Source organism: Armigeres subalbatus, chromosome 2 (assembly GCF_024139115.2).
Source record: "Armigeres subalbatus isolate Guangzhou_Male chromosome 2, GZ_Asu_2, whole genome shotgun sequence".
Taxonomy (NCBI): Eukaryota; Metazoa; Arthropoda; class Insecta; order Diptera; family Culicidae; genus Armigeres; species Armigeres subalbatus.
Genome location: NC_085140.1, coordinates 384,892,896 through 384,905,184, shown reverse-complemented (window position 1 = coordinate 384,905,184; position 12,289 = coordinate 384,892,896). Strand labels below are relative to the sequence as shown.

At 35.8% G+C, this 12,289-nt stretch overlaps 1 protein-coding gene across 3 annotated transcripts in view; it reads right to left on the bottom strand.

Moving 5' to 3' along the window:
- Window positions 1–4,315: 4,315 nt before the first annotated feature.
- The window catches only part of LOC134213157 (peptidyl-prolyl cis-trans isomerase FKBP2), a 102,364-nt gene continuing 94,390 nt past the window's right edge, over window positions 4,316–12,289 (bottom strand). For all 3 annotated transcript variants that reach the window (XM_062691819.1, XM_062691821.1, XM_062691820.1), the window contains exon 5: window positions 4,316–5,227. In XM_062691819.1, coding sequence (XP_062547803.1) covers window positions 5,045–5,227 — 183 coding nt within the window. In that variant the 3' untranslated portion in view covers window positions 4,316–5,044. The remainder of the gene's footprint in view (window positions 5,228–12,289) is intronic.

Below are 12,289 nucleotides of genomic sequence, written 5' to 3'. Positions count from 1 at the left end.
TGTGGTTCGTGCATAGGATGTGAGGTAGACAATATTTATCGTTTGCTTTATTCATCACATCATTAAAACTTCATACCAGTAGTGTGGGATGATAAAACGATTCATTTTCCCAATATATTTTTTTTTATTAGGAAAGGATAGTGTGATTCCAACGAACTCGATAAACAAAAACCCAAATTAAACCACCTAGTGGTGTTGCTGCCTCTCTCGCAGTTTACCAAAACACCAACCTTTTCGGTTTAGGTCACCATTTTCTTTAAAACTTTTGAACGCAATTACATTATTTTGACATTAATTGAGCATTACTTTCTGGTTGTACCGAAGGGACGACGGGCTTGGTGGCAATGGAAACGATTTAGCGGGTCGGGGATGTAGTCCTGTCTCCCTCGTTTACTGATGAAGGTGGTCCCTAACCCCGCACTTCCTGGACGTCCAACGTAGGATGTATGTTGAGCAGATTCCCCCTCCATTGCTTAGGAAGAAAAAGAAACGCTCACACGCACACGCGCACGGACGGACAGACATTTGCTCAGTTCGTTGAGCTGAGTCAATTAGCATATTACATTATGGGTCTACCGTCTACGAGCCTTCTGTAAAAAGTTCGCTTTCGAAGTGAAATGATAGCCTTTCGGTACAACTTTCTTGTTCGAAAAAGGCAAAAAAAAATACGTTGAAGAACTCACTATTTTGTAAACGACGCTCTGTTTTTAAAACTACTATAAAATTTACATACAATTAATCGTGGTTTCAGCAAAATTCACCACTATTTTAGTTCATGTGACAACCCAAGTAACATTTCAAGTTTTATTCCGCTCTTTGAACGGTTTTCAAGATAAAATAATAAGATCTAACTATAAAACCCACAGTTACATGAAAACCTTTTGATGACCACTATAAGAGTAAGATATGGCCAAGTGGCCCTCTTTTGATAACCACTTTAAACCTATTACTATTTAGATATCCTTTTTAAACAACTCGAAAAAAAGGGAATTTGGATGCGGCAGCTGTCAATGTGGCCTTAAAAAGGAAAACAAAACTTTGCTGAAAATTAATAACAAAAAAAAATTGTTGATGACAATCATGATGAGGATGACTATAAAATAATTACCTTCAGGACTGTTTTTCTAATCACATATGAGGTGCGCGTTCAATTTCATGGTGAAGGCTAGTGAAAAAAATAAGATTGAACACCAAAATAATCAGAAAAATATATTAAGCTCTTTTAGTGGAATGTATTCAACCGTCTAAGACGAATTAAATACTCTCCATTTGATTCCACCAATTATAATTGGAAAAAATACACAAAGATTTCAAAGTTATTCGTGTGTCGGATATTAAGATGATACTTTTATTACTAGAAGTTATTTTATGCTGGAGCTGGTGTCTTTGAATAATTGGTTCTATGGCAGGGCTGCCCAACGTACGGCCCGCGGGCTGGATGCGGCCCTCGGCTCTATTTTTTGTGGCCCGCGGCATATAAGAAAAATAACCTTATAATCGGCCCGCCAGCTTTTCTATCTGGTTCCAGAAGTTTTTTTTATTATTATTAAATATTGCGCCTTTTGCACTTTATAAGAGTTTTGCAAGTTTTTTTTCTCACAGTCATCTTTTCAGTCACACTCAATACATTCAAAAAAGTTTGATTTTCCGTGTATAATATTTGTGTATGAGTGCTCTATCTGAAAACAAATAGACGTCAAATCATGGCGGGAATAGATTTAGTATACATGCTTACATGTTACTAACGTGTAATGGGTTACAATTGGGTAAATTTCAATAACAAAAATCGATCAACCCGAAATGAGAGTGAGTGTGAGAAAAAGAAGCGGCAAATAACAATCTAACTCTTCAAATTGGTGAAATCGGCAATATTCAATATGTAAATTTTGAATCAAAGCTCGCGCTGTAAAACCATTAATTTGAATTTGAAACGAAAAATAATATTTTACATAATTTGAAATGATTGCAAAAGCGACCCTAAGATATAAAACCCAAATGGTTGATGGTGGAATATCGCGTTTTTAATAAAGATTATCTTCACGTTGAAAAATTTTCGTTATATTGATGGAATGAAATCTGAATCCAAGCATTCTCTGAAATATGATATTTGAAAAGGCCCAGGTTGGAACTGAAGTTGATAGATTTTCAAAGGTTTCAATTTAAATTTCCATTTATTGATTCAAATTATTGGGCCAATCCCTAGAAACATTTTGGTTTTATAACACTCTTGTAGAAAAAATATGGTCTTCAAGAGCGTTATACAACATAAAATATTACTTGGGATGGATTATAAAGGCTACAAACTCTTTTCACTCAATCTAATACGAAGTCAGAAAATGCAGTACGGGCCTGTTTTTCTGTTAGTAAGATTTTGGCAAAACGGATGAAACCTTTCCAGAGTGGAGAACTTGTTAAGGAATGCATTTCAGCTGTTGTTGACATCGTGTCCTAAGGAAACAGCCTCCTTCAGTAACATTAGTTTGCGCGAAACACGGTGAAGAGTAAAAGTTCTCTCTCTTTACATGAAAACGCCGCCAGCTTTATATTCTTGTAAACGATTAAAATACTGACGTGAAAACGTGGCAAAGGTGACTTTCTACATGGTCATTTTCGAATGACAGAGAAATTGGCAGCTTTATTCCCAATGCAGAGACAACCAACAAGGAAAACCTGAGGGCTGTTAAACATGTGTAAAAGAACTTTTTTGTCCTTCGAAAACTTAAGTGACCTTACGATTAATGTAGCACTAGTAATGACAGGAAAGAATAATGGCGTTGCTACAATTCTAAGCAAAAAAAAGCAATCACATAGGTATGGCGATATTTCCCTGCCATTATTACCATCTAAATAATCGATATGCGAAAACGATCAATATTTCCGATTATTGACGCTCATTATTAAGACAACTTTATCAACGGCAAAACATACTTTTGCATATAAACGATAAAGACGGATCCATAAAAAACTGAAAAACGATCCATAAATGACATCTGAATGTTCCGTAAAATGCTACCATAAATCCATAAAATAGTTAATGAGATTCCATAAAGAATAATGATACTTTTATGCCCAGGGAAGTCGAGTCAATTTCCAATCCGAAAATTGCCTAGACCGGCACCGGGAATCGAATCCAGCCACCCTCAGCATGGTATTGCTTTGTAGCCGCGCGTCTTACCGCACGGCTAAGGAGGGCCCCAATTTTAGTCATATGATCCATAATTCTGGCCATTTGATCCATAACTTTGTTCAAATGATCCATAGTTTTGGTGACATGATCCATAAATTTTGATAAATGATCCATAGATTTTATAAAATGTGTGGATAAATTAATATAGTTTCATTGGCCTTCTTTCCAAGCATTATGGATCACATTATCAAAATTATGGATCATATGACCAAAATTATGGATCATATGGCTGAAATTATGGATCATCATCAAGAAAAAAATTGCGCAAATTTGAAATTTTATGGATCAATATATAGTTTTTATGGATCATTTTTCAAAGTTTTATGGATCATAAAAATATTCTTTATGGAATCTCTCGAACTATTTTATGGATTTATGGTAGCGTTTTATGGAACATTCAGATGTTATTTATGGATCGTTTTTCATTTTCTTATGGATCGTTTTTCCAAATTGAACGGTGCAAAGTAAGGGCTGCCTTTATCAACGTTAGGGAACTCAACCCCCTGTTAACGGAAATGAAAGCCGAATTGCGAATTCAATGCTTGAGAGATTTTATTCTTTTCGAAAAGAAAATGGCACTTTTTATACAAGATAAACGAAAACCACTGCGCGAGCTGAAAGATCCTTAATAGGTGAGCTATATCTATATCTAGCAGATATAGCCAAATATCTCAATGACTTGAACATAGAGCACCTTGGCACCTTGCTGAAATGTGGTACATTTCTCTCATCCTGTTGAAAATAGCTCATTCAAATCTGTTCAATATGCTGATAAAGTAACGAAACTTTATTTTTTTTACATCCGGTAAACGGTGTGAATAGATTGATTCAATGTTTCAAATGGATCTCTAATGCAACGATGAAATCAAAATAAACAAGAAGGATTGTTTGAACGCAAAACGTGTGAACGTGTTTCTAGAAAATGCAAAAAAAAACAATAATTATTTTGAAAATATTTAAAAAGTTTTGTGTAAAATATGTCTGGCCCGCTAGCAAGTGTGAATTCAAAAAATTGGCCCGTGTCTTGAAAAGGTTGGGCAGGCCTGTTCTATGGTATGGTATTGCTTTAACTATCAAAAAAAGTAATAATCAAAATTTTCTTTCAAATAAAAGAAATGATTAATATCATTTATATTTCTATACAAAAAAAGTCTTTATTTTTCATTTTTCTCAAGTGATATGTTTTTTTTCTTGCGTGTTTACGTGTGTATTCTTGTGCTGCGATTTGGAATTTGGAAACGGATCCCTTACATGTTGTCTCTATTACGATGGACTTGTCTCAAAGGTAATTTTGCCTGTTGACCATTTCCAGCTCAATTTTCGCTACCCTATCTCCAAATGGAATGTAAAAACCGAAATTGTAAACGCTATTGACCTATTCCGTAAGTTCAACGTATGTACAATAAAGGAAACCGCGATTTGACTATACGCTCAAAGATTTAGCCTTCGTACTACTTTGTGTTATTTTCACCTATAATAAACTTTATGTCCCTACTTGCGCTATCAAGTACTTATCCGGGCAAAACATAAACTATCATTAAAATAAATAGTGTGTACTTTCATGTCATTTTGAAAAATAAAAGTAATTTCAACGATAGTTAACAGGTTTCAGGAAATGAAACTTTACAACAGCACCTACTTGCGAACTTGTGACGGTTGATATAACGATTAACGAGTACTTAAAATTGTTCAAAACAATTATTAAAAACTAACTCCAACGGCTGCCCGCCCCTGGAGTCAATCTAAAAGGAAGAACATTGTGGTTGTTGTTTATTGGTTTTGGAGAGACTTGAACTATGAACTAAACTGGTTTGAACTCAAACTTGACCTCGTCGGGGAAGGCGGCATTCATTTCCCTTACAGCTCGTCGTGCTTCGGGCCGGAGAACTCATCGTGCGAGATGTATCCGTTTTTGTCCTTGTCCTCGTGCTGGAAGATTTCCTCCACCAGTTTGTCGTGCTCGGCGATCATGTTCTTGATGTCTTCCGATTCCTGACCGCCGTCGGCGGCCACCATCTGCTTCTTCAGATACTCGCTGACCTGTGGAGAGGGGCAGTTGATAAAATGGTTTTGTTATTTTGTGTTAATTACCATGAAGTATTATATTTGTTAGAAAATATTATTTTTATGATGGCTACTTTCTCTGCGTCATACTGGACCTACAGTACAAACGCAGTCAACCGGCGTTTGTTAGATTCCTTAGAATTTAAAGCTGAATTCTTGCAGCACCGTTATTGACCAGCACAATCGTAATTGCACACGGGATCAATGGGTAATGAGATTTGCTCAAATGGTCAATGACGGTGCTGGAAACGACCTTACGATCTGTTGTGGATGAGAAGGAAAACATCGAGGTATTAATGAAGATATGAAACAAAAGATTTGATTCTACAGGTTTTATCGCCGTAGTTGAATTTAGACCTCAGTACCCTTTTTGCAATAGCGCACTTGACACCAAAGCATCTTTTCGGCTAAGTTAGCAGAACATATTTTAAGCGGTTTTCCCATATGACCATATGTCGATCGATTCCTTAGTTTCGATCTTATGTTTTCTATGGTTGACGTTTATTGTGCACTATAACTTGTCGTAACAAATAATGGAGGATTCTGAAAAAAACCCATATGGTATTTTTGGCAGCATCCTCTCGAGATTCTAAAAAGCATTCACTCAAGATTCTGAGCAAAATTCGTTCGAGATTCTGAACAGAATTCGATTGCAATTCTAATCAGAACCCGTTCGGGACTCCGTTCGGAATTTCAAACAGAATTCGTTTGAAATTCTAAAGAGTATTCGTTCGTGATTCAGAACAGAACAGAATTCCGATCAAGATTTGAAGCAGTACCCTTTCGGAATTCGTTTGAAACTTTGAATAGAGTCCGATTAGGATTCTGTTTGAAATTATTAACAAAGTCCGTTTGAAGGTTCTGAGCAGCAGCTCTTTCCCATTCTGAATAGAGTTCGAATGGTATTTTGAACAGAATCCAAAGTTTTCTACGGAGTATAGCCAACGTATTTGCAGGAAGTAGAAATCCAGCAAAATTTCAGTTCAATTTTGATAAAACCTAAACTATTTTGAAAAATAAAAGCATTCTTATTACGGAGCAGTGTATGACATTATTTTTACCTGTAGTTCAACCTTTAGTTCTTTTAAATCTGCGATTAAAAACCAATTTGCTACTATCATAACCCGGGGTGATAACATCGAAATATATTTGCTGTCGACCTACATAACCTAAATCAAGCTTCAACATCATAATGATGAGAACTTGACAGATTCCCGTGTACAACGAAATATTGGGAATGATAAAAAGCTTTTCCTGTCGTATAATGCTTATCAATGGGCCACATGTAGTGTATTCTTAGAAATCCTTCGCGGGCCGCAGGAAAAGGCTTAGAGGGCCGCACTTTGGGGATCACTGACATAGTCAATCATGGAATAGAAACTACGAATTGTACAGTCATAATGCTCATGTTCATTCAGAAGGATCACCAAATATTGACTCAGAATAACACAGATATCCTCGGAATATGGAAGCATATGAATAATCAGGAGGTTCTAGGGAATGCGTGAATATCAAGAGTGATGTACGGAATCCAATATCAAATCTGATATAAATTGGGATATCGCAAAATGCGTAGAATCTGAAGTATCCTTAAATCTGCTAAATCAGCCAAACGCCCGAAACACCCGAGAAATAAATTAAAACAATTTCACTGTCTTCAACCAATGTAATGATTGTTAATATTGAACACCCTAGCAGCCCAATTCAAACCGATTTGGTTGCAGCAGCGCCGTAGCGTGCGGTTGGCCAGGTTGGCCTCCGCCAAGGGCGCCAGTCTTTAGGGGGCGCCGAAATCAAGGATTACGCTACAAGCAAAAAACAAATTTATTTAGTTTAGGGTTAGGGTACAATGGTAGAGATATGTCTTATGACAAGTAAGAGATATGTGGAATAATCTAGAGCAAGCCAAAAATATTGCCTTTTTTCCACATCAACATGTTATATGGATTTGTTTTAGTTTTGACTGCTAATCCGATTTCTCAAGGACTTCCGAAACCGATTACAAGAGGTCAGTAGAAAAAAGAGAAAAACAAAAATATGATATTTAACAAGTTATTTGACAATCATGGATTTTGATTATCAACATTGTGTGAATCGGATTATTTAAAATTTAAGCTATTACATATTAGGGCCACCGAGGGATTTCCGGAGCCATAATGTTTGATAGCAGTGACTATTCGCGAAATGTAGAACTTTTTGAAGCAGTGCAGCATACATTTAAGCGTTTTTGTATAGAAAATTCTAATACCCTTATGAACCATATCAGAGAAGAATAAGTCGCATGCAGACCACATCATTAACTGATAGTCGGCGTCTTGTTGATGTGTCTACACTTCATCGACTTGTACATGGATCTATTTACTGCAGCATTACTAGTGACCTCCAGTTTTAGTTTCCCACGCATGGTCTACGTCAGTTGGATCTATTCTACATCCCTAGATCAAGGACAAACCTGGGAAAAGCTGCACCTCTTTCTCGCTTATGCCAGACTTACAACGAGGGTTACAACGAAGTGGACATTTTTATGGAGCTTTCGCAATTCAAAAGGATTATCCGAAACTAGCAGCTTTACTAAGCTTTAAAACTTTATTGTATTGTGGTCCGATTATTGGGTAACCCTGTAGGACACTATACAATATATGAGATAAATAAATAACTAAATAAACTAAAAAAAAAAGACAATTCACACTCAAATTCATTGGTTTGAATTTATTCAGTTTTTTTAAGTGGACATCTTTAAAAGGTTACATTCATAATAAACCGATTGACAAAATTCAGAAGTGCCTTTTGTTCTTATATCCGGAAGTAGTGGTATGGATTTTTGTGTAATTTATAGTTCAGGTAAATTTCTCAGTTTTTGTTTTTTTTTTCATTTCTACTCATTATAATCAAATGTATATTGGTCCTGAGGTGGACGGCAATTCCGACCATTGAACAACCCACTGCATAGTTCAATATTATCAACACAAATATGTACAGGAAGTGACTTCAAACTATCTACAGACACAGTCCTGAGTTAAATTTTCGATGATCCAAGCAGATCCGTTGGCGAATTCGACCACCAACCAATCTACACACCATATAGTTATTTTTGATTTAATTTGTCCTAACTGGGTTCAGTGGCCCAAGCCACATTTTACTTGATTCAAATAGGTTAAATGGCAACTCCCGGCCACCAACAAACTCCAAAATATGATTCTCCCTGATTCAACTAGATCCGGTAGAAACTCTGACCTTCAACCATCTCACACCAGAGTGAAATTTTATTAACTCCGTTAGTTCCAGAAGTGGTTTCAAAACACCGTCAGACCCACTCCAGAATCGGATTTTCCTTGACGCGAATAGGTCCGATAACGATGCCGATAATCGACCGACGCATTTCAGAGCTGGATTTTATTGACCCAACTAGACCCAGCAGTGCGTAGGCTCTGAAAAAAACCTTAACATTATTAATGAACTTTCAGCACGGCTCTAGAAGGTCGCTTAAATTACTTGTGGAATAATCAAAAAAAGTATCACCAAATGGAAACAAATCTTCGATGGACATTCTGCAATTCAACTTCAGGAACAAAAGTTCTTGTTCTCTTCACAGTATTGAATGATGATTAAAGCATCTTTAAACCACTAAACCTTCTATTTTTACTGTTCATGCATTTCAAATTATCAAATTGTTGTTAAATTTTCCCATTTTTATAATCAAAAGAGGGCGCCAAATCATGGTTTCGCCAAGGGCGCTAGCAGTCCACGCTACGGCTCTGGGTTGCAGTAATTCATTTATGACCAATTTGGTCGTATATGGTTAGACGAAACAGGCTGACAACTTGTGTGCTGCTCGGGCATTTACATAGGACAATTGACAATGGAGAATACCCAGTAGGACAGTGTTTTTTAGCGCATACCGAATAGTCTCCACGGCTGGAGCGAAAATCGATCCCTCATCTCATATTCAATACCGAACAGTCTACTCAATATGCTCAGCCGCCCAGCGCCGCTTACCGCACGGCTTCGAGGTCTAGATTGTAAAACATTTCTATATTCAAAATATCCAATGATTGTACGATATTTGTTTCTATAAAATAAAACATGATACTGGGTGTTGTGGGTTAATAGTAGAAAAATCCCCCACGAAATGATGGATATGCTTTCAAAACATATAATCTGGTTACTTTATTCTGATTGGATGCAGAAACTAGCATTTCGTTAATTTACATTTCTCACAGAATAAAATATATAATAGCCTTGTTTGTCTGTCCGGTGACTAGCCAACCAGACGCAGCACGCGGGTAAATTCTCACAAAAAATAAAATATTTGACACTTGAATTCTTTTTTACTATCAGATGCAGAAAATAAAACCAGTGACAACCAGACACAGCATTTGACGAAAAAAATCACAGACAACAGACGTTGAAAATTTAGATTTTTTTTAATGCATGAATTAATGGACCGTTTATATTGAAAAAAAAAACGATCGCCATGGGCGCTACTGCGTCCACAAACAAACTAGTGCTACAATAGTCAAATTAAAGGTATATGATGATGATGATGATGATACTACCATCTATTGTAGCAAGGCACCTGCCGATAGCACTGGCCATATCTGACAAACGATTTGATCATGATTATATTATTGTTTGTATTTCATCAAACTCCTGTATGAAGGGCCAAAAATGGGTGGGGTGGTTCCATAAGCAGAGACACTTATGCGAATCCACGGGATGAATAGAGAATCTCCTTCCAGAAGAAAGTTAGTACAGACAATAATATAACCTAGCCCTCGTTTCCCAGATTGACCCAATAGATGGGGAGAAGAGCCCGCCCTTTATCCACGAGATGTTAACAATAGGAAGTTGGCGATTCCACTCTTCCTATCCAAATCGCTTCAATCGGGTACCCTGATGGTTTTTTGTTTGGTAATAATCATATGGTTTCAATATAATTTGGTAAATGTATATATAATATATATATATATGTAATATATAATGGAATTCTCTCACCAAGTTTCAATTCGCATGTCCTGGATGAAGGAGGTTCTTTCTTCAACACCAGCTAGTTTTGGATGTATGCTGTCTTCAGAGATGGAAAACCGATAGTTCGGAATATTTTTCATTCTGGTTCAAAGATCGAAAAATAGACTTCTTGGTTTCTGAAAAGATGTAATAAAAAGACGGATGGCAGTATCATAGATAATAACATGAGCGTTTTGATTAAAATGAATGTGTATATTAACGATGCAGGATTATTTCCATACTTAAAAATAAGTTCCTGGCTTTTTGGCAGCACGGTGCGGCTAGAAGTTTTTCGGCCGACGTGATTTTTTGTTCGGTTTGAGCATACATTTCTAACTTGGAGTGGATTAGAATTGGATTTAAAATGAATCTGGATTGAACTTACATTAGGTTTGGATTGGGTTTCAAACGGATTTGGATTCAATTTTGGATTAGGAATGAATTGAAATTGGATTGGATTTAAAATGAATTCGCAATGCATGTGGATTGAATTTAAAAAGGATTTGGATTAGGTTCCGATTGTATTTAGAAAGATTTAAAAATAGAACTGGAATAGATTAAAATTGGCTTCAGATTGGATTTGGAATGGATTATAATTGGATTTGGAATGGATTTCATTGTATTTGGATTGACTTTAGATTAGTTTTGGATTGAATTTGGTTTAGGTTTAATCTGGAGTATATTAGGAATGGTTTTGGGTTGGAATTGGTTTGGACTGGAATTGGGTTTGGTTTGGAATTCAATTAAACTTTGAATTGACTTCGTATTGAATTGGATTGGCTTCGTATTTGAATTGGATTGGCTTTGGAATGAATGATTGGATCAGAATTGGATTTGACTTGAATTTGAATTGGATTTGGAACAGGTTTGAATAGGATTTGGATTATATTTGAATTGGATTGGAATGGGTCTGGAGTAGATTTAAAATGGATTAGAATTTGATGGAATTTGGAATGGATATGAATGGATGGCTTTGATTAAAGTTCATTTGGAATTGAAATGGATCGGATTTGGATTGGATTATTGAATTTAAAAAACATATAGATCGGTGTTGGACAAGGTTAGTATTGGATTTGGTCCGAATTTGATAAGATTTGGCTTGGGTTTGAAATGAAAAGGGATTGGATTTGGATAAAATTCGGAATAAGCTTAGCTTAGCTTATACTGACTGTACATATTAATGGTTCCTACTCCAGATTGAATAAAAGGAAGATATTCATCAAATAATACTAAATAATAAAATAATAATATCAGTAATTGCACGAATATTCCAATAAAAACTAATCCATAGAGTTTGTATATATTTGCTGTGCGGCCCTCAATACTAGTTGAGACATTGAAGAAGAAGAAAAGACTCAGAAAACTTGACAGATTACTCCTGAATACCACCGATTACAATGTGTTCATATACGGAAAGTGATTCAGTAATCTAATCCTAATCTAATAAATAAATTTAAAACAAAACTTTTTTAAACCACCTTCGTCCAGCAGTGATTTTTAAAACAGATATCGCTTCTTACATTGACTTTTTCAACTAACGAAATATCTTGATCTAACTGTATCTGTAACTGTTGATAATATTCAGAAAATGAGATGCTGACTTTTTATATTCCATAAAGCAAAGTTTGTTTCGTATTTTTGTAATGGATACGCATTGGATACGAAACATATTGAATCTTATGGAATGATCGGGTGGATTTGACGACATAAATGGTGGTAGACACGATTCCCGAGCTAGAGCACATAGCTATCGCATTATTCGTTGAAGAATTCATACTACATATTACGATAGGAATAATTTAGAAAAATTCTATACTATTGAACACCATGTCGGTGCACAAGGACACAAAAATGAAAGCATATAAATAATAATCTAACTCTGAATCTGAAAACAAAAAACATGGCATATGAATATTATAAACATTTAGTATTCAATGCAAGATTTAATGCATTTGCTATAATGATTAAGGTTGATATAAATTATGAAAAAATATAAAAACTTGCCGAAGTTGTTCTTCATACCGTCACATG